This window comes from Rhinoraja longicauda, chromosome 7 (genome assembly GCF_053455715.1).
Source record: "Rhinoraja longicauda isolate Sanriku21f chromosome 7, sRhiLon1.1, whole genome shotgun sequence".
Taxonomy (NCBI): Eukaryota; Metazoa; Chordata; class Chondrichthyes; order Rajiformes; family Arhynchobatidae; genus Rhinoraja; species Rhinoraja longicauda.
The window spans coordinates 57,379,011-57,400,001 of NC_135959.1; the positions used below are offsets into that span (position 1 = coordinate 57,379,011).

At 39.3% G+C, this 20,991-nt stretch overlaps 1 protein-coding gene across 1 annotated transcript in view; it reads right to left on the reverse strand.

Annotated features, from left to right (window-relative positions):
- Positions 1-20,991, reverse strand: part of dlg2 (discs, large homolog 2 (Drosophila)) — a 507,064-nt gene that overhangs the window by 142,730 nt on the left and 343,343 nt on the right. The window contains 1 exon segment of the mRNA XM_078402648.1: positions 20,154-20,268. Within this exon segment, the coding sequence (XP_078258774.1) occupies positions 20,154-20,268 (115 nt within the window).

A 20,991-nucleotide genomic window follows, 5' to 3' on the forward strand; every position in this document is an offset into this window, starting at 1 on the left:
ACATTTTCAGCCAGAGAGTTGTGAATCTGTGGAATTCTCTGCCACAGTAGGTAGTGGAGGCCAATTTACTGGAAGTATTCAAGAGAGAGTTAGATATAGGTCTTAGGGCTAACGGAATCAAGGGAGATGGGGAGAAAGCAGGAACAGAGTACTGTTTCTCGATGATCAGCCATGATCATATTGAAGGGCCGAAGAACCGAATGGCCTATATCTAGCACCTATTTTCTATGTTTCTAAGTACGTTGGAATAACCAAATCTAGAAATAACAAAAGTATGGATGAGGACTTCAAATACAAATATGCTAAAGCAGTTGAATTATAAAGATGAACGTGTTGATAGAACAAATACGTAACTAGAATCTCATCTCACGATCAAAAATAGACAATAGCTGCAGGAGTAGGCCATTTTGGTCATACGAGCCAGCACCACCATTCAATGTAATCATGGCTGATCATTCTCAATCAGTACCCCATTCCTGCCTTCTCCCCATATCCCCTGACTCCGCTATCCTTAAGAGCTCTATCTAGCTCTTTCTTGAAAGCATTCAGAGAATTGGCCTCCACTGCCTTCTGAGGCAGAGAATTCCACAGATTTACAACTCTCTGACTGAAAAAGTTTTCCACATCTCCGTTCTAAATGGCCTACACCTTATTCTTAAACTGTGGCCCCTGGTTCTGGACTCCCCCAACATTGGGAACATGTTTCCTGCCTCTAACGTGTCCAACCCCTTAATAATCTTATATGTTTCAATAAGATCCCCTCTCATCCTTCTAAATTCCAGTGTATACAAGCCTAGTCGCTCCAGTCTTTCAACATGGTCACTTTGAAAAAAATTGTATTTGCTGTGCCAAGGGCAGGAATCTCTTGGAAGAGGTTCCAACACCGAGCCACAGGAAAGATGAACAGGATTTAGGAGGTCACAGAAGGGTTTTGATGATAAAAAAAGATTGCAGTAGGAAATAGTTTTCAAGAACACAAAGGGCAATAATATTAGCAACAAGACATAACTTGGAGGAGGGAGGAGGTCAGGGATATAAGTTCGATGATTAGCATCTTGGTGAAAATAGATCTGCAGGATCAAGAGGCAGGTCCCAGTTCATGAAGAGATGGAGAGAAATTGGACATGTTCAGGATCATGGTGGCAACCTACTGGTAAATCGGCCTAATGGATTAAGAAATGAAAGGGAAGCAACAGAGGAAGCTGAATGAATTATCTCAATTTAGCGACAAAGTCGTCATTGAACTTCCCCCATTTACTGGCATGGTGGTGAAAAAGATAGGGAAATGGGATTCAAAAAAATGTTTAAGATGGTTGGAGAGGTAATGGTAAGCGGAATAGTTGAGAAAATGGAGGTCATCTCTAGATTTTGACAATGAACAGTTTTAGTTGAGGAGAGGAGGACTTAACAAACTTTACCTGGTCTAGCGAAATTAGTCATAGCATGGCTAAATAAATTGTGAACCAGATGAACAAAAGCATTTACTTCATATTTAATTAGCATTTACGGACTAATATTTCAGGATTATGCTGGGAGTTACAAATGTAAAATTTCACTTTGTAATATATAGACATTCACTCTGTTACTCCTTCCACAGATGTTGCCGGATCTGCTGAGTGTTTCCAGCATTTTTTGTTTCCAAGAGTATTTAACCCATGCTCTACTAAACATTGGGGATTCTGTCTTATATATGTTTGTCTTCAAACAAAAACTCTGCATATGAAGAAACATTTAATCAATGCATACTTATGCAAGTAAACAGATGGGGTGGGGTGTGAGAGGGCAGAACTGAGTGGTAATGAAAATTACACCACGTAAAAAAAATCAGATGTTCCCTGGAATTATGTACAGTGAAAACCTGTCGAAGCTAAAAATACAACATGTTTATTATTGTTTGATAGAAATAAGGTGCCACAACTTGCGGTTGAGATAAATGAATGGTTAAAAGTTGTCAGGCAAAAAGAGACATGGTGGTGATGAGAGAAACAGACATTCTGGAACATCTTGTTTACTTCAGAGTAGAGCTTCAATAAGGTAGAGGATTGTGGAGGCCTATTTGTGTCCAGTTGTGCTATTATTGTTCAGAAAGGAAAGGCATTATATTTGTACTACAGCAGTGAGATCAGAAGTAGTAAGATCGGAAATAGGACATTGGATCCTGTATTGTAAAAAACAGACCATTTCAGCAAAAATTGAGTTATCATTTGTACAAGCAGCACAACATTCCAAACCCTTCACAAACAAGATGCTTCAAAGACAAGTGGGAGATGTTTTTGCATCTGTTCTCACACAATGCCTGGGAACATCTGAGTTTGCTGAATAAAACACGTTGGGCGGACTACCGCTAGTAGTGCAGAAAGGCTTATGATTGGCTCCAGGAGGGGATATGGCAGACAGATAAGAAATACCAGAAAGGATGGCTTTGGGCACCCTTGCAAGAGGAGAGAGCCCCAGCCATGGATCGTGTCGCAAATGGTGCCAGGTGATCAACAACAGGAACATCCCCGCAGCGTGCTCTGCTGTGTACTCAGGCTTTGCGAGTGCATACGCAGATGCGTGAGTCTATCTGCCTTATTTGGTAGTGTAATAAAATACCTTGTTACTCACACTCTGTTGTCTGAATCCGGTGATTTATCGAAAACAACAGAGTGTGAGTAACAAGGTATAAGTCCTATCTTTCAAAATTATCAGGGCTGATCAGTTCTTGACCTCAGGTTCAGTTGTTTGGATTGTTCTCCATAATCTTTTACTCCCATATAGATCGGAAATCTGCCTACCTCAGTCTTTAATAGATTCAATGATTCAGCCTTCACAGCTCTGAATATATTCAGAGGTTCAGCCTGTACAGTTCTCTGAGGAAGATAAATCCAAAAGTCCATAACCCTTTAGGAGATGAAACTCATCCTTGTGTCTTTTTTAAATTGGCTACTCCTTATTCTGAAATAATTTCTTCTGGTTCCAAGTTCCATCTTTGGTATGCTTTGTTAAGGCCTTTTTATTATCTTCTTTCAATTAGATCACTTTCCATTCTTCTGAACATCAATGAGCAACAGTTCTTTTGAGTCATTCTCTTCATCCTGGGAATCATCTATGTGAACCTTCTCTGAACTGCTCACAGTGCAAGTACATCCTCTTTGAATAAGCAGACCAAAACTGTGTGCAAGTCTTTCCTACTTTTATACCTCATTCCGTTTGCAATAAAGGTCAATATTCCATTTCTAATTACTGACTGTACCTGCAGGTAGATTTTCTGTGTTTTATGTACAAAGATACTCAAAATGCCTTTCTTCAGCAGCATTCCATAGCTTCTCTCCATTCAAGTTCTATTCCTTTTTCTATTCTTCCTGCTGAAATGGTTAACCGGATGACTTTACAATCCCCCACATTGCAACCGAGTGCCCGTCCTTTTCCCGCTCACCTGACTAGCCTGCAACCCTTTGCACATTGCAATTGAGCTCACATTCTTTCCCCACTCATCTAATCTAACTGCAGGCCTTTGAATGCTTTTTATCTCCTCTTCGTGATGTTCCCATCTATCTATATATTACAGCGGATTTGGCGACAATATGCTCCGTCCCTTCTTCTGGCATTAATATAGAATGCATATGGTTGAGGTCCATGACACACCATTAATTACAGCTTGCCAATCTGAAAACAATCCAGTCTGAAGATGTGTCTCAGCTCGAAATGTCACCTATCCATGTTCTCCAGAAACGTTGCCTGACCTGCTGAGTTAATCCAGTGCATTATGTCCTTTTCAGTCATCCCAAATTGGTCTTCTGTTAGCCAATCCTCCATCCAATGCAATGATCTCTTACTTATATACTAATGTTTTATATGACAATTTACTGTATGCCCTTCAGAAATACAAATATACAATATGCAGTGTTACTTTATCCACTGTGCCAGTAACATCCTCAAAGAATTTAATTACATTTGAAACACAGGATTTCATTAATGAAACCAAGTTCACTTTACTTGACTGTCCTAATAGTGTCCTTGTAATAGACAGTTGATTGCTAAAAGGGAATCTATATTTGGCCAGGGGTGGATTATCCTAATAGTAAAATTAGAGTCACAGTTTCCCACAGCAACATCTCTGGCAAACATGGATAGAGTCATGTTTCATTTTACTACACATTTATGTGTATGTAACAAATAAACGACTATTGACTATTGACTATTGACTATGGTCCTTCATCTTATCTTGTCTATATCAATCTTTTTGCCCATCTACATAATCCTACTTGTCCACATTCTAACTGTATTATTCTATGCTTTGCCTATTTAAGTGTCTGTCTAAATACCTCTGAAACATAGTAATTGTATCTAACACTTATGATATAATGGTACTTAAAAATATTATGTTTGCATCCTTAATGTCATTGTGAAAGATTTTTTAACATAGAAATAAATGTATCCTCAATCAGTAGTACTGAACATGCCATGTCGAATGGATGTCAGAGGCAAATGACTATGCACTGATAGCATAGTATAGTTTAGAGCATATTTAGCACAATCAATTTCCAAGTAAATGTGTGCATCTGCCATTACGCACATCAGCCGATTTCATTTAAAAACTGAACACTTTCATGTTAAGGTATATCATTTACCATTTCTCCTCTTCTTGCAGGAGAAAATTCCTCATGACAAACGTGTGAGAAGCTGACAGAAGGCAACCCACCCCAAACTCTCACTGTTTCCAAAGCCAAGTAATGACTCATGATCAGAGACAACTTGGAGCAGTCGAGGATTGTCTAATCCTATCTGAGAGATGAAGCTAATATCTTGACCCAGAGTAAAGACTAAAGGCAGAACACAATACTTTGGATTTAATTTTCATTCCTGTGCAGTTTTCACTAAGTGAACTTTAGTTGCAATTTAAATCTGACATGCTGCTGCTGAAACAGTCTGCAGCATCTTTTCTCTGGAGATTCATTATAATCTCACTAGCGGTGCTGGCTCAAAGGGCCAAATGGCCTCCTCCTGCACCTATTTTCTATGTTTCACATATAGTTTCCCATTGAGTTAGCTAATCTGACAGAAAACATTCCTTCTTTCTGGTCATCATTTCAAGTGAATTAGTCAGAAGCCTATTTCAGTTAAAATATCTCCAAAAACAAGATTACATTTCTTTCAGCTTGTTTTATTTTGAAAACATTAACAAGAAATCTAAAAGGAGTAGGAAGCAGGTGCAAATTTCTCATCAAATTCTCTGTAGATGCTCTTTGAAAAAGTGAAGTTGTTCAAGAGGTTCACAGCTGCCAGTTGCTGAGACTGGAGGGCTTGACTCATGAAGGGAGACTGGATGTGCTGTGGCTCTTTTCCCCAGTGCACAGGCAGTTGAGAGTTGAGCTTAAAGAGATATATGTAATCATAAGGGGCATAGGTAAGATAGGCGAGTCAAAAACTGAAGGGCATGGATTTAAGGCGAGGGGATATATCTAGAGGGGTAACTTATTCAGACAGAGGAGGGTGGTGGGTATGTGGAAAGTACTGCCGGAGAGAGTGGTAGAGGCGGGTACAAATACATTTAAAAGTGATTTTGTACATGGATAGGAAAGGTTTAGGTTTATTGATATTGTCACACATACTAAGGTACGGTTAAAAAAATTGTTTTGCATGCTATCCAACAGACCAAATACACCACACATAAATAAAATTAGTTTAAACTCAACTACAATAGATAGAACAACAAGGAAGTACAGAGTGCAGAATATAGTTCTCAACATTGTAGCACGTCAGTTCTTTCGATAAAGTTAAATGTCCTCAATGGGGAGCGGTGAATTGAACAGCACCATAGATTATGGAAAAATCATTCAGAAGTCTGATAACATAGGGGAAGAAGCTATTCCCGAGTCTGGTGATGCATGCTTTCAGCCTTCTGTACCTTCTGCCGGTCAGGTGTCGGGAGAAGGATTATGTCGGCTGCCTTTTCTGAGGCAGCGTAAAGGTTGATGGAGTCAATGGCGGGAAGTCTGGTCTATGTGATAGACTGGGCTACGTCTACAACTCTGCAATTTCTTACTGTCTTGGGCAGATTTAGTTCCAAGCCAAACTGTGATACAACATCACAGTACGCTTTCAATGGTCTCTCAGTACGCTTTCATGCCAAATTTCCTCAGTCTCCTCAGGAAGTAGAGACATTGGTCTGCCTTCTTGGCTGTCAACCTAATTGGTCCATGCCAGATCATTAGTAATATTAATGGCAAGGAACATGAAACTCTCAACCATTTCCACATCCACACCATTGATGCTGTTTGGGGCACCATGCTTCCTGTAATCAATAACCAGTTGCTTCTTCTCGCTGACATTGAGGGAGAGGTTATTGTCCTGATACCATGCCAATTAGTCTCTATCTCCATCCTATACTCCATCACGTCGTTGTTCGTGATACAGTCCACCACAGTGGTGTTGTCTGTAGATGGAATTGGAGATGAATTTGGCCATACAGTTGTGAATGTAAAAGGAGTACACCAGGGCACAGGGGACTGAGAACGCATCCTTGCGGGGCACCAGCGTTGAGTGTTATTGTGGAGGAGGAGTTGTCACGTATTCTCAGTGATTGAGGTCTGTGGGTCAGGAGGTCAAGGATCCAGTATCAGAGAGGGGAGCTGACTCCTAGGTCCCGGAGTTTGGATGGGAGTACAGAGTTGAAGGCAGAGGTGTAGTCAATAAATAGGACTCGAACATAGGAATCCCTGTTGTCTAGGTGTTCCAGAAAGGAGTTTAGGGCCAGGGAGTTGGTATCTGCTGCGGACCTGTTGCGACGGTATGCAAACCGCAGTGGATCAAGGCTGGCTGGGAGGCTGGAGTTAATGTGTGCTATTATTGGTCTCTCAAAACACTTCATGATGGTGGTTGTCAGAGCCACTGGAAAGTAGTCATTAATGTATGCTATGTTACTTTTCTTCGGCACTGAGATGATGGCGGGCTTTTTGAAGCAGGTGGGCACTTCAGAATAATGTAGCGAGAGGTTAAAGTTGTCTGCGAATACCTTTGCCAGCGTTTCCGCACAGGTTTAGAGGATGTAGCCAGGAATTCCATCCTGACCAGCTGTTTTCCACAGATTCACTCTCGGGAAAGCCAGTCTGCCTCAGTAACCATTGGTACAGATGCACAGAGACTGGCAGGGCAGGTGGCATTCCATTGACAACTTTATGTCCAAAGTGGGCGTAAAATAAATCGAGCCCATCAAAACATCGGTTTGGAGGGATATGGGACAAAAGCAGACAAATGGGACTAGCTCAGACAGGATATTGGTCAACGTGAACGAGTTGGCCTAAAGGACCTGTTTATATGTTGTATCTAAATCTATGGCTCTAAACTCCTATTCTCTAGAAGTCCCTGGAAGTTGTCAAGACCCTTCTTCAGACCCGAAACGTCACCCATTCCTTCTCTCCAGAGATGCTGCCTGTCCCGCTGAGTTACTCCAGCTTTTTGTGTCTATCCGGTTTAAACCAGCATCTGCAGTTCTTTCTTACACAGATGCAAAACTATCGCCACTTCCCTAAAGTAGTATGGATGAAAATTGCTCTCTCTGAAAGTTATGGCAGCAGTCTTTGTCTCAAGCTGCAACCCCTCACCTGTTGTTGATGCTTACTCCTCTTGTTATCTTTCCCCTTTGAGTTATTCTATCCCAAATAAAAAGTCAAAAAAGCTTCCATAATAAACTGAAAATGCTTGATCAGATAGAGAAAAACAAAGAAATCCACATGAGGCACATCCTAAGTTTTTTAGTTTAATATAGTTTAAAGATCTAGCGTGCAAGAAAAGGCCCTTCAGTTCACCGAGTCCAAGTCTATAGAAAATGGGAGGAAAATGGACTGCCCGAAAAAACCCCACACCTGTCATAGGGAAAACGTACAAACTCTGTACAGACAGCACCCACAGGATAGTCAGTATAGAGACTCTGGTAGTGTAAGGCAGTAACTTCACCGCCGTGCCACTGTGCCGTCTCTAAATTATAAAAGTACGGAGATCATAGTAATAAAGAGCATGTGCGTAGGTTCCATTTAAAATATTGCTTCAAGTAATGTCAGTTTCTGAGGCCACTGACAGGACCTAATAAAAATAATCAAAGAAGAATGTTTAAACCCATAGATTGGATTCTAACCAGGCAGAGTGTATTAAACAAGAAGCATGCTCTGCTAATTGTTAAAATATAGTGGTTTGAAGAGCGTTGCAGATTAAAAAGCAGATGAGGGATGCAGCATGGCTTGACTGTACTCATGTATAGTATGATTTGGCTGGGTAGCACGCAAACAAAGCTTTTCACTGTATCTCGACGCATTAGATAATAAACTAATACCCAAAGTATGCTTTGAGGCTTTGGCAGTGAGTGAACAGTAAATAATATGGCAAATATATTAGACAGATAGGCCAAATAGATCAATTGTGTGTGTTTCTTTATACTTTACTATTATTAAGGCACCAGTACATTATATATTTATCAGAAAAGTACAGTAACAAAAGAACACCTGGCCCTGCGAAAAAGCATGTTCCGAAAACATCAACACTTAACTGGATCAGAAAAATGATAACTTTCTTGATGATGCAAAGCTGGTAGGAATATTGTGAAATATTGTGCATAGTATCTGATTTCCCCACTTAAGGAAAAATATACTTGCAATGGAAACAATGTGCTAAAGTTCACCAGATTAGTTCTAAGGATGGTTGTATTGCCCTGTGTGGAGATATTAAGCAGACCAAGCTTGTAAAAATCAATATCTGGAACAGTAAACAATTTGAAAAGTAAATTGTGTGTTCACCTATACTGCAAGATAATTTGAGTACCAGAGTAAAAATGTATTACTGCAATTATATACTGCAATAGTGTATCTAGAATATAATTTACAGGTTTGGTATCCTTACTTAAGAAAGGATATACTCTTAATAGAGGGAGGCTGATGAAGGATCACCATATTGATTTTTTGGGATGGAGAAACTGATAAGAGATTAGTGACAGATTACAAGCCTCTTCTGAAGTTTAGAACAAAGAGAGGATTAAATTGCAACATTTCTTCACCCAGAAGGAATAAAGTCTTGCAAGTCTGTACCCAAGAAGGATGTGGAGCTGAGCCACAGAGAACATTCAAAGCAGAAATTGATATATTGTTGAATAATTGAAGAGGGATTGTGTTTATAGAAAGTGGGATTATGTAAAGGATTAGCCACGGTTGAAAGAATGACGGAAGAAGTCAAAAGGCACCAGTAGCCTAATTTTGTTCCATGATGATTTTCCTGATGGTAAAATGCTACCAAAAATATAAAATTCCAGTAATGTAGGACCATGTAGAGCCATAATTAAGAGCCAAAACACCCCCTCCACCCCTATTCCCCCCCCACCACAATTCCCCCCCCCCACCGCCACTCCCCTGCTCCCTCCCCCCACCCACCCCCCACTCACCCACCCCATCCCTTTGGGTTCTGCGCATGTGTGGATCCGGCGGCCATCTTACGTAAGCATCAGATCAACGGGCCCCAACCGCGCAGGAGCGGAGCGGTTGGCGACACGCACATATTTGATGAATGGGACCCAACTGCGCAGGTGCGGATAGATTGGCGACAGGTAAGTATTAGATGAACGGGCCCAACTGCGCTGGCGCGGACATGTAAGTATTAGATGAACGGGCCCCAACTGCGCAGGCACGGAAGTGTTGGGTTCCCATTGTGACATCAAACACGTGGGCCCATTGGGTTCCCATTGTGACATCATACTCGGGAGATGGAAAAGTGATTTTTTAAACTTTAAAAAGTAATTTTGAAAGATTAAAAAGTGAAAAATAAATTAAATATAACATTCATTTGAACCCCAGGACAATGGTGAGTAAGGTGGGCCTAAAATTGTCGTGCTATCGAACACCGTTTTGGCTGTATTTCCAGCACAAGGCCAAATATATAAATATACACACAAACAAGATGAGAGTTTTAGTAATATAACGAGACCAAGTGGATCTTTTGGGCCCAAACCTATCCTGCATTGGTGCAGCACCCTCTCCTCCCCCCCTCCCCTCCCACTCCCCTCCCCCCCATCTCCCATCCTCCCCCATCCCTCACCCCCTCCCCTCCTCCCATCCTCCCCCCTCCCCACCTCCATCCCCCCTCCTCCCCACCTCCATCCCCCATCCTCCCCTCCTTCTCCCCTCCCCCCTCCCTCCCCTCCCCCATCCTTCTCCCCTCCCCCTCCCTCCCCTCCCCTCCCCATCCCCCTCTTCCCCTTCCCCTCTTCCTCCCCCCTTCGCCTCCCCTCCACTCCATCCCCCTCGACCCCCCTTATCCTCCCTCCTCCGCCTTCCCTCCCTAGCAGATAGATTTAAACTTTAAAATGTGAATAACTTAAAAAATATAACACCGATTTCAATGAAACCTCTTCCATCAGCACCAAAGGCAAGACGGTGAGTAAGGTGGGCCAAAAATTGTCAAGCTATCGTGTACCGTTTTGGCTGTAGTTCAGGAACAAACCAACAAACAAACAAACGAGAGTTTTAGTATATAGATAATAACAGATAAACAAAAGAACTGTTAGATGCAGAACACAATAAATAGTATCAAAGCAATTAGAAGGTAGACATAAAATGCTGGAGTAACTCAGCGGGACAGGCAGCATCTCTGGAGAGAAGGAATGGGTGATGTTTGGGGTTGAGACCCTTATTCAGACTGATGTCAGGAGAGCAGGTGGTACAGAGATAAAATATAGTTGGAGACAGTAAGACTGGTAGGAGAGCTGGGAAAGGGGAGGGGATGGAGAGAGAGGGAATGCAAGGGCTACTTGAAGTTAGAGAAGTCAATGTTCATACCGCTGGGGTGTAAGCTACCCAAGTGAAATATGAGGTGCTGTTCCTCCAATTTGCGCTGGATCTCACTCTGACAATGGAGGAGGCCCAGGACAGAAAGGTCAGATTGGGAATGGGAGGGGGAGTTAAAGTGCTGAGCAACCGGGAGATCAGATAGGTTTAGGCGGACTGAGCGGAGGTGTTCAGCAAAACGACCGCCGAGCCTGTGCTTGGTATCGCCGATATACAGGAGTTGACATCTGGAACAGCAGATATAGTAAATGAGGTTGGAGGAGGTGCAAGTGAACCTCTGCCTCACCTGAAAAGACTGCCGGGGTCCTTGGACAGAGTCGAGGGGCAAGGTAAAGGGACAGGTGTTGCATCTCCTGCGGTTGCAGGGGAAAGTACCTGGGGAGGGGGACTCTGTCCTTGTTATGAATGGGGGGGGGGGGGGGATGGGGAGCAAGAGCGGAGCTGCGGGATATTGAGGAGACCCGAGTGAGAGCCTCATCTATAAAGCAATTGTTACCTGGGCAATCTTGGTCTCCGTCTTATCATAGATTTTCCTTTCATTCTCACACCCACCCTACAATTTAAAAAATGCTTGTTTTTTTACTTTCCACATTCAGATGAAGTTATTGACCTGAAACATTGTCTTTATTTCTAGCTCCTCCGGTGTTGCTTGACCTGCTTGGTTTTCTAAGTATTTTGGTTTTGTTACAGAAAATGTGCAAATGAGTCTGGAAAAAAAGCTTTGTGTGTTACATTTAATGTATTATTAAAATTCCATCTCACCCATCTGTTATTTTCTCAGTGGTTCATTCAATTTTGTCTCCTTTTCTTCTCTATCACTGACTGAAGTGAGCGAACCACTGCTACAACTGGAAGTTACCAGTAATAAACTGCAGCCTAGCAACAATAGATAAGGAATCATGCTGATCACTGCGTGATGACATTATAAATGCTTTCAGCAAAAATAAATGATATTATACCTTTGACCAGAATTTTAATGCTCATGATGGGAATGCTTCAACAGTTTTATATCTTTACATTTGGGTTTCTTCAGTGACTACAAAAAGTGCAATCACTGTTCCCGACATGCTGCACATAAACAACAGCAACTTCAGACATTCTGCGCATATCCTAAAATTGCAGTCAGGTTGTTCATGTCAATTTATCAACAATAGTTTGATATTACACTTCATATAAAGAGAAGGAAGATGCGGCATTTCCTCACCAATTATAGCAGGGAATCCCTTACTCCATTTATTTCAATATTAGAAATTGTTTGATTTGGGATTTTGATTCTTGCTTATTTCAATTGTTTCAGTTTATTTCACGTTTTAGCTTTATAAAAGTGATTTTATTCCAACGCTTAATCACCCTGATCAACCCTAACCACAACCACAGTGTAAAGGAGAAAGATAGAACATCTGATTGAGTGGTGCCGCAACAACAATCTTTGGCTCAATGCCAAAAAAATCAAGGAACTAATCGTTAACTTAAGGAAGGGGAAGACGGGATACCATGCATCAGTTTCTTTGGTAAGTTAGCAGTGGCGAGAGGTATCAGCTTCAAATTCCCGGATGTTAACAATTCAGATGAACTGCCGTGGGCCCTGTATGTTGATGTAATCACAAATAGAGTGCGCTAATGCCTTTACTTAGAAGGTTAAAGAGATTTGGTATATCACTGACAAACTACCATAACTGCACTGTCAACAGTAACCTGACCAAGTACATCATGGCCTAGGATAGCAATTCTAATACAAAGGAATGCAAGAAGCTGCAGAGTGGTGGGCAAACCCTGGACCATCAGGGGCACAGTCATTCACACTCTTGAAAGCATCCACATGAGGGTTGTCTCAAGGTGGCAGCATTTATCATCAAGGATCCTCACAACCAGTTATGGCTGTCTTCTCCCTGCCACCATCAAGCAGAAGGGTCAGAAGCCAGAAATTCAGGACACCAGGTTCAGCTACTTTCCTACAACCATCATGTTCTTGAACCGCCTGATACAACCCTAATCATGCCTTGACAACAGACTCTTACAGACCACTTCTTGCGCAAGCATGGACTTGCTTTTTTTTTTTAACCTTGTTGTGTTTTGCACTAATGCCTTGTTTTTTTTGCAGTCTTTTTTCTTTTCACTCTTGCAGAATTTATGAGGAATTTACGTTTAAGTCATATATAATTTATGTTTCTATGTGCAAGAAGGAACTGCAGATGCTGGTTTAAACCGATGATAGACACAAAAAGCTTTTTTACTCCAGCTTTTTGTCTCTCTCTAATGTTTCGATGTGTTGTCCAAGTCTACGTGCCAGTGCTACGATACGATAAAACTTTATTTATCGCAGGAGGGAAATTGGTCTACAAGCAAGATTTTCATTGTACCTGTAGCTCACAGAACTTGTGTATATAACAATATAATTCAACTGATTTGAACCCAACGTCAGCACCACAATGAACTTTGAACAACTAAGGTTGTACTAATTTATTGTATATTTGATATGTTTTTGCATTTAATGTACCTGCAAAGCTGCAAGTAATAACTTCATTGTATGCTTGACAATTGACATATGACAATTACACACTTGAGATTTCACAACTTTTTTGTCATTTTTAATATATAACATCATTTTAATATAAGAAAATAACTGCAGATGCTGGTACAAATCGAAGGTATTTATTCACAAAATGCTGGAGTAACTCAGCAGGTCGGGCAGCATCTCAGGAGAGAAGGAATGGGTGACGTTTCGGGTCGAGACCCTTCTTCAGACTGATATCAGGGGGGTGGGACAAAAGAAGGATATAGGTGGAGACAGGAAGGTAGAGAGAGATCTGGGAAGGAGGAGGGGAAGAGAGGGACAGAGGAACTATCTAAAGTTGGAGAAGTCGATGTTCATACCACTGGGCTGCAAGCTGCCCAGGCGAAATATGAGGTGCTGTTCCTCCAATTTCCAGTGGGCCTCACTATGGCACTGGAGGAGGCCCATGACAGAAAGGTCAGACTGGGAATGGGAGGGGGAGTTGAAGTGCTCGGCCACCGGGAGACCAGTTTGGCCAACGCGGACCGAGCGCAGGTGTTGAGCGAAGCGATAATTGTTTTGACAGGAATGATTTAAGAGCATTTTTGTAGGCATGTCTTATTTCACTCCTCCCTCATATAATGCCATTAACATTATGATAGTCCCTCCTTCTACACAGGGCATTGCTGTTGTTTTTGCTAGCAAGGTTGCGATGAGGGATCCATGTTAAGTGACACAGCAGACTCACCACGAACAGCAACTGCCAGATTTGTACATTTGTATCTAATATAAAGAATTACAACCTAACAATACTTTGATAGATAACACATAACAAAATATTTTTTTATTTTATTCATCATTCGTCTTACATTTTTGATATTTTGCCTTTCCATCTTATAGTCTCATTCTAATAACCTAGAATTTCTTTCGCAGTAGTAGCAATCAAATTATCAATATGTGCCTCTATTATAGAACAAAATATGCTGCAGCTTCTGCAGTACACTTGTGCAGTTAAACATAGAAGTCCAGAATTTGCTGTCAATAAATCCCTGTTTTTCCCAGGATCCATTCCTTTAAAAGTTGTTTATGGTTAATTTTGAAGAATCAGCAACATTTATAAAATTGCCAGGTTTTTATGATTAGCTATTGTAGTAAAATATCCTGAAAATATTGCATGACGTATGACTGAATTTTTAACGTTACACCTTTAATTATTAGTTAGTCATCTCTCTAGCTCTTAACTAAAGCATATATATGGATTGTCACTCCATCATTCATTTAAAAATCTTGTGGATTGGAAAAATAATGTGTTTTCTTTAATATTAAAAAAACTTTAAAAATTATGCTATTTCTTCAGCTAGTTTAATCTTGTCCGCATATTCCAATCGTCACTTCAAGCTTTCCAAGTTGTTAAAAAATTTAAATGGTGCTTTTTACTTGCTTGTTTGCTGTCTATGTGTTTTCAACATGACTGGTGCTCAATTAACTTGATGACATCACTTTTATTGGCTAGCTCCATTCTAAAATTGACACCTGAAAATATCCCACATTGCAAAAGGGGAGGACGAAACCTCAGACTTTGTTGACTTTTTTCTTGAGAGCTAATGGTGCAAGGCATTGCTTAATGTTTGGCTGCAGAATTAAGGCCGATATTCACCGTGCTCCCACAAAGGTCCTTCAAACTACAATATTGAGATTGGTACATCTTAATGTTATGAAAACTGCTGTTTATTCCCAAATTAGCAGGATCTAAACACATATATACTCATTGTTATTTAGCTTTGGTACTTTCTGTCCATGGAACAGCTTGATTATTCAAAATCTTTGACACTAATTGCCACTTTGCACTTTTCACCTTTTTTTTAAACTACACCATATTCCCTATTAATTACACCTTTACTCTTTTATACTGGTACAGCCATTTTCTTTCACTTCCTATTAATTTTCTTCTTATTGATAATTAATAGTAGAATACAATTAGTCAATATTAAAATAATTGGCCATTTGACCCAACTGTTATATGCCACTTGATATGGTCCATTAAAAGCCTCTTTTCATACCTACTTCCTCATGTCATGAATGTTTCCTCAAGATGTAATTGCCATTTGCCTCAATTACTCCTTCATACTCTTTGCAACTTTAATGTCTTCTTTAAAAATATACATTTTCTGGGCATTGGTAATTGTTTGGCGTCTTTCCCTAGCTAATTGTACTGCGGGTAACTCTTCCAAATTTTCTCTGGGGAATGCTGGGCACTGGAATTGAGAAGATAGAAAAATACATCATCCAAGTTGTCCATGTTTGGCACAGTACTTTGCCGCTTCTATATTTTTTGATAATACATTTACCTTCATAATTTCTCCTGTTTTGTTGCTTTTGATAAGGAAATGTGAATATTCTTTAAACTTAGGTTAAAGAAAAAACAAAAACATTTCCTCAATAAACCAGGAAACAAGCAAAATGTTACGTCAATTGCAAGAAACCAAACCAGATTATTTAATCTAATAATTCAAAGAAAATCCTTTGACAATAACAGATCCTGGAAATATTGCATTCATGTGAATATATAAATTAAGAGGAGAAATGGACCTCTTGCCCTTCCCAGTGTTGCTTCTCCATTCAATAAGACCTTTGTTGATCTGATTGGAAACTCAACTCTGTATTCCCACCTACCTCGAGTAACCTCTCATCAAGAGGCTTTCAAGAATCTGTCTCCTGTTGTCTTCAAAATTTCACACATTATATTCCATTTGCTAGATCTTTGCTCACTCATTTAACCTATTTATTTTCCTTTATGGCAGCTCTATGGCCTGTTCAGCAAATTACTTCCCTGCCTGCCTTTGTGTCATCAGCAAACTTAGCAGCCATGTTTTTGGTTCCTTCACCCAAGTCATTTATACAAATTGTAAAACATTGAAGTCCAGCACTGATTCTGATGGCACAAATTTGTTGCATCTTGTTAACCAGATAAAAACACATTTATGTCTCCCCGCATTTCCTATCAGTTGAATAACCTTCTCTCTATGCCAATGTGTTACCTCTTACACCATGAGTTTTTATTTTCTGCAATAAACTTGATGTGGTATTTTGATAAAATGGCTTCTGAAAGTCTAATTATAATACATTCACTGGTTTCTCTTTATGCAAAGCACAAACTACTTCTTCAAAGAACTTCAATTGTATTTTGATCAAATACAATTTCCCTTTTACAAAACCATGTTGACTTTGCTGATAACCTTGAATTATTTTACGTGCTCTGCAATAACTTCTTCAAAAATATCTTATAACATTTTACCTATGATTGATGTTAAATTAATTGTCATGTGGACTCCTGCGTACCATCTTCCCCCATTTGAATGGTTAATTTCACTATTTTCTAATCTAATGAATATACAGTATTAGACTTAATTAAAGTATATTTCAGGTCATGTCATAATCAAGCTGGTTCACTATACCTTTGAGAATGCTTCAATTGACAGCTTGTTGAGTTGTGATAAATTTAAGACAGTTAATCGATATTGTAGTTCACATATTTGACTTGTTAACTCCACATCGAACTGATGAAATGAAACTTGATATCATCTAGCATTGATTATTGTACGCAAATCTCATTAAAGCATTCTGAAATAAAGCATTAATAGTTCCAAAATATTTTGCAATGTTTCAGGTATATTCAAAATATAAGCTATAATATACCTTATCTACTGAGTTAGGTTTGATTCTCTATTGTGTGACATCAGTGAACGATTAAAATTAGGTTTAACCTAAAACTTTCTGAACATAAATATTGTTTACCACACACAAACACACGAGTGAATATTTAGTTCTATTTTCAGCTCAGTCAGGTGAACGAGGAATTAAAAGGTATGTTTGCCATGAAATTGTGCTTCGATTTATCAACAACATTAGCATTCTTTGAATTCAGGAAATCCTGAGCAACAGATCAATCAATAATTATTCTTTTATAGAAAACTACAAAAATGGACTGATTGTAAGCCAACGTGCTAAGAAAGAGTCACATTATCTTCTATAATGTAAGATTAGCTGTATCAAATGTTTTTCCATTCACAATGGAATCATAATGAAAATCATGATAGGCTAATGGAAGAACGGAGCCTTCATAAAATATTTCAAGGAATTCAAAGGTTATGCTTCCTCGGAAAACTGCGCATTTTGCATTAGAAATAGATTAATTCTTTGCACTTCTACACCTCAAGATAGGTAGATATTTAACTCAAAAGTAAGAACAACAGAACAACATTTGAATGTTCAACAAAAACAAATCAAGTCATCACTTCCTCAAACGTTATTTTGACTATCACTATTGCGTATCCAACTCTCATCTTAATATAGAGGGATGCAATGCCTCATTACTGCAATTCAAAGAGAGACAATGCTCCCATGTTTCAGATAAGCACTTTTTAACCCATTCAAATCCTTCCCCTGTTTTCTTTTTCCCAATTTCATTTAAACAAGAAAAATATTTCCTCTCTCAGATCTAAGTGGCATCTTTTTCCTCCCTCCAAAACACTTTGCTTAATTTTGCACTAATTCAATCCTTGAGTTTAGGAATGGCACTCTGGTATCTTCTTTGTAGTAAGTGCGACGATTTTCTCTGCACTCCCTTTCAGTAAATGGTAGCTATTGTACTCCACTGTATCTCTAAAGCATCATGTCTAACTTTCTTCATATCACCACAAGCTCTAATCCAAGATTGTGCCCTCCGCTCTCCCTTTTCTTGCAGATAATATTCATCATTCCCTCTTCACTACCTTCATACCTTCAATCACATTCATTTTCACCTTCAATTTTCCTTCCCTTCTTTGCATATTTCCCTTTCTTTGTCATCCATTTTCCTTTCTTTCATTCATTTTTATCTTTTACTCTCATGATGTATTTTACTCATTGTACTGCTGCTCATGGAAGTAATTCATGTACGCTGTACAGTACACTGTATCCTGTAACAGAGAACGTGCTGCCCTAGTGAGAATACAGCTTTAGCAAGGAGCACTTACATTAGCAGTCAGATATAGGTTAGAGCACATTTACTGTACTCATTTTGACACCAAATGCTACCACAAAAAATTGTAGTTGCCGCGAAAGAAGCAGTAGGAAAAGAGAATTCAATGTCTGATACCACCTGCCTTTCTCTTCCTGCACCACATATAAACACAGAACGAAGAATGACTGTGACAAAGAAAGCAGCTAAAAAAAAATCCCTACACTGAGAAAATAAAAGGAATGATGACTGGTTCCAGAAGAAATTGAAATTATTATACCCAAGACCTGATTTATTATTTAAACACAGCTGTTTCAAAGTTATTAAATATATTTTTCTCCACTCTTGCCATTTTCCACTTGATGCTTACAAATGATTAAGGAAGATAAACAATTTTTCAACGGTTTCAAAGGTTTCCTAGGGTGTACCAACATTCACTACATAGCTAACAACTCAAGGTACATAATCATATGACTCACTCATTATCTTCATGAAGACTCACTTAATTTTTGCATTAAGAAGAATTAACTCCTTGTTTTAAAATAAAATCCCTGAGCATCTGGACAGATGGAAGTTGATAACTCTTTGCACTGTGCATTTATGGTCCCACAATTAATTACCTGCCTATTATTTTTCAACGGACCACACAGAAATATATATTAGAAAATGACAAATCTATTTCCCCAGAAAAGTAGACCAGATATAGAAAACACTACGAAGGAAAAGACAAACCAAACTTCCATAATTTTCTTCTCCTTTCAACAGAGGTTTGTTTTCCATAAGGCTCAGATTTTGATATCAAGAGTACATTGCACATTCAAATCTGCCAAGAAGCATAGGCTGATTATACTTAACAGAATTCATAGCCAATAGAAAGAATTGAGTAACAACAAGAACTATAGCACCTCTCACATCACCACCCAGTGGTAGAGCTAATTATAGAAAATCTGCATATATACAAATATTTCACTGAATGTAAAGATGCGAAGATATAGTTGTTTTCAAAATCTAATAATAAAGGCATGAATCTTCATTATCTATGCACATCATCTCATGCAGAACTCCAGATGCTGATGGAAAGGTAGCCCCAAATTAAATAAAAGGACCGTTGTTACCTCAGTGGAAATAGCATTCCAATGCAAGGTTTGTCAATCACTGACTAAGCATGACCTAAATTATTTTAATAATATTATGGCATGGGAATTGGATTGCATTCTTTCCCATATGTAAAATGGGTTCAATATGAAAGGAAAGGTTTGGAGGGATATGGGCAAAACCCAGATGCGATATCTTGGTCGACATGGATAAGTTTGGCTGAAAGGCATGTTTCAGTGCTGTACGACTCTCTGATGCATATCTACCTGACCAACAAAAGCTCATCCAACATACATACTGCAGTCAATTGCTACAGATTATCAGTGGACGAAAGTGAAATTTAAGAGATGCTGGTGGAGGGTATCTTTGAACTTCACCCACAAACAGAGTTATGCCAGGCTCCTTGGTGATTTAATGGTTGCTGCTGCAGCTCACCGCTTGTCTCACCCCAGATTGTCCTCACAGACATGTCAAACTCAGCTGAGGATCTTGGCCAGCTTCCAAATGGGGAATGGGGCTGTAATTGCTACCCATCCTTACAGCTAATGAGCCAATGTGGCCTGCCAAATTCATGCTCTGATTTTGACCACATTAGGTATGTGGAGCTTGCCCTAAATTGACAACGTGCCCCTCTTTAGTTATGATCCAATTTCAGTTTAGAGGTATATATAAATATATAGATTATAATTTATGTAACAATATAAAATTGAGTAAAATTGAGCAACTAATTGAGTAAGTGGTAGATAAATGTACTTACCTTACATATAATGAGCGCTTCTGGTTGGTTCTTAAGGAGCCAGACCCAGAACTCATACTGTGATTTAGCATCTGTTCCCGCAAGTCATGGATTTTTGCCTCAAAATGGCTGTACTCTTGGTAGGTAATGTGGAGAGGAGAAAAAAAAACAAATAAAAATATTTGAGATTTCATTTTACTACAACACATCCAATATTAGACTAATTAGCAGTAAAATTACAACAGATATTGAGACTTCCTTTACTTTTCCCCCACACCCCTCCCCCCACCATGCACATCCACAACAGGAAACAGTGTGGTTTAAATACTGTTCATAGGAATTCATACACTTCCACAGATACCTATAAAGGCCAATCTTGTTTTATACAGTCTGTTTTTCATTGTTTCATACAGACGCACAATGGGCAGGTTGCAGCTGCAAAGTTAAAAGATTTTAATATTGCAATCAACCAATTGCACAATTCTCAGCACATTGCTGATTGCATTCTGGAATATACATTAGGCTTCTTCTAAAACATCGTTAGACATTTTACATAAGAAAACTGCAGATCTGTGGAAGATGCACAGAGAAAAATTCCTTATAGGAAGCTATACATTATTTACACTGCAACAAAAAAATTAAACAACTTGTACAAATTCACTACTAACATACATATTCTCCTTGGCATTTACATTGATTTAATACCATACAAAAGAATCTTCATACTGATAATAAAAGTAGCATTTTTAAAACAGTGCAAATTCAATATTTGCAAGGGTATATGCATTTTTCAAACATACTGATTTGTAGCTATTATACAGTAAAATAATTTTCCAGATTCTCAGGATACAAGAAAAAA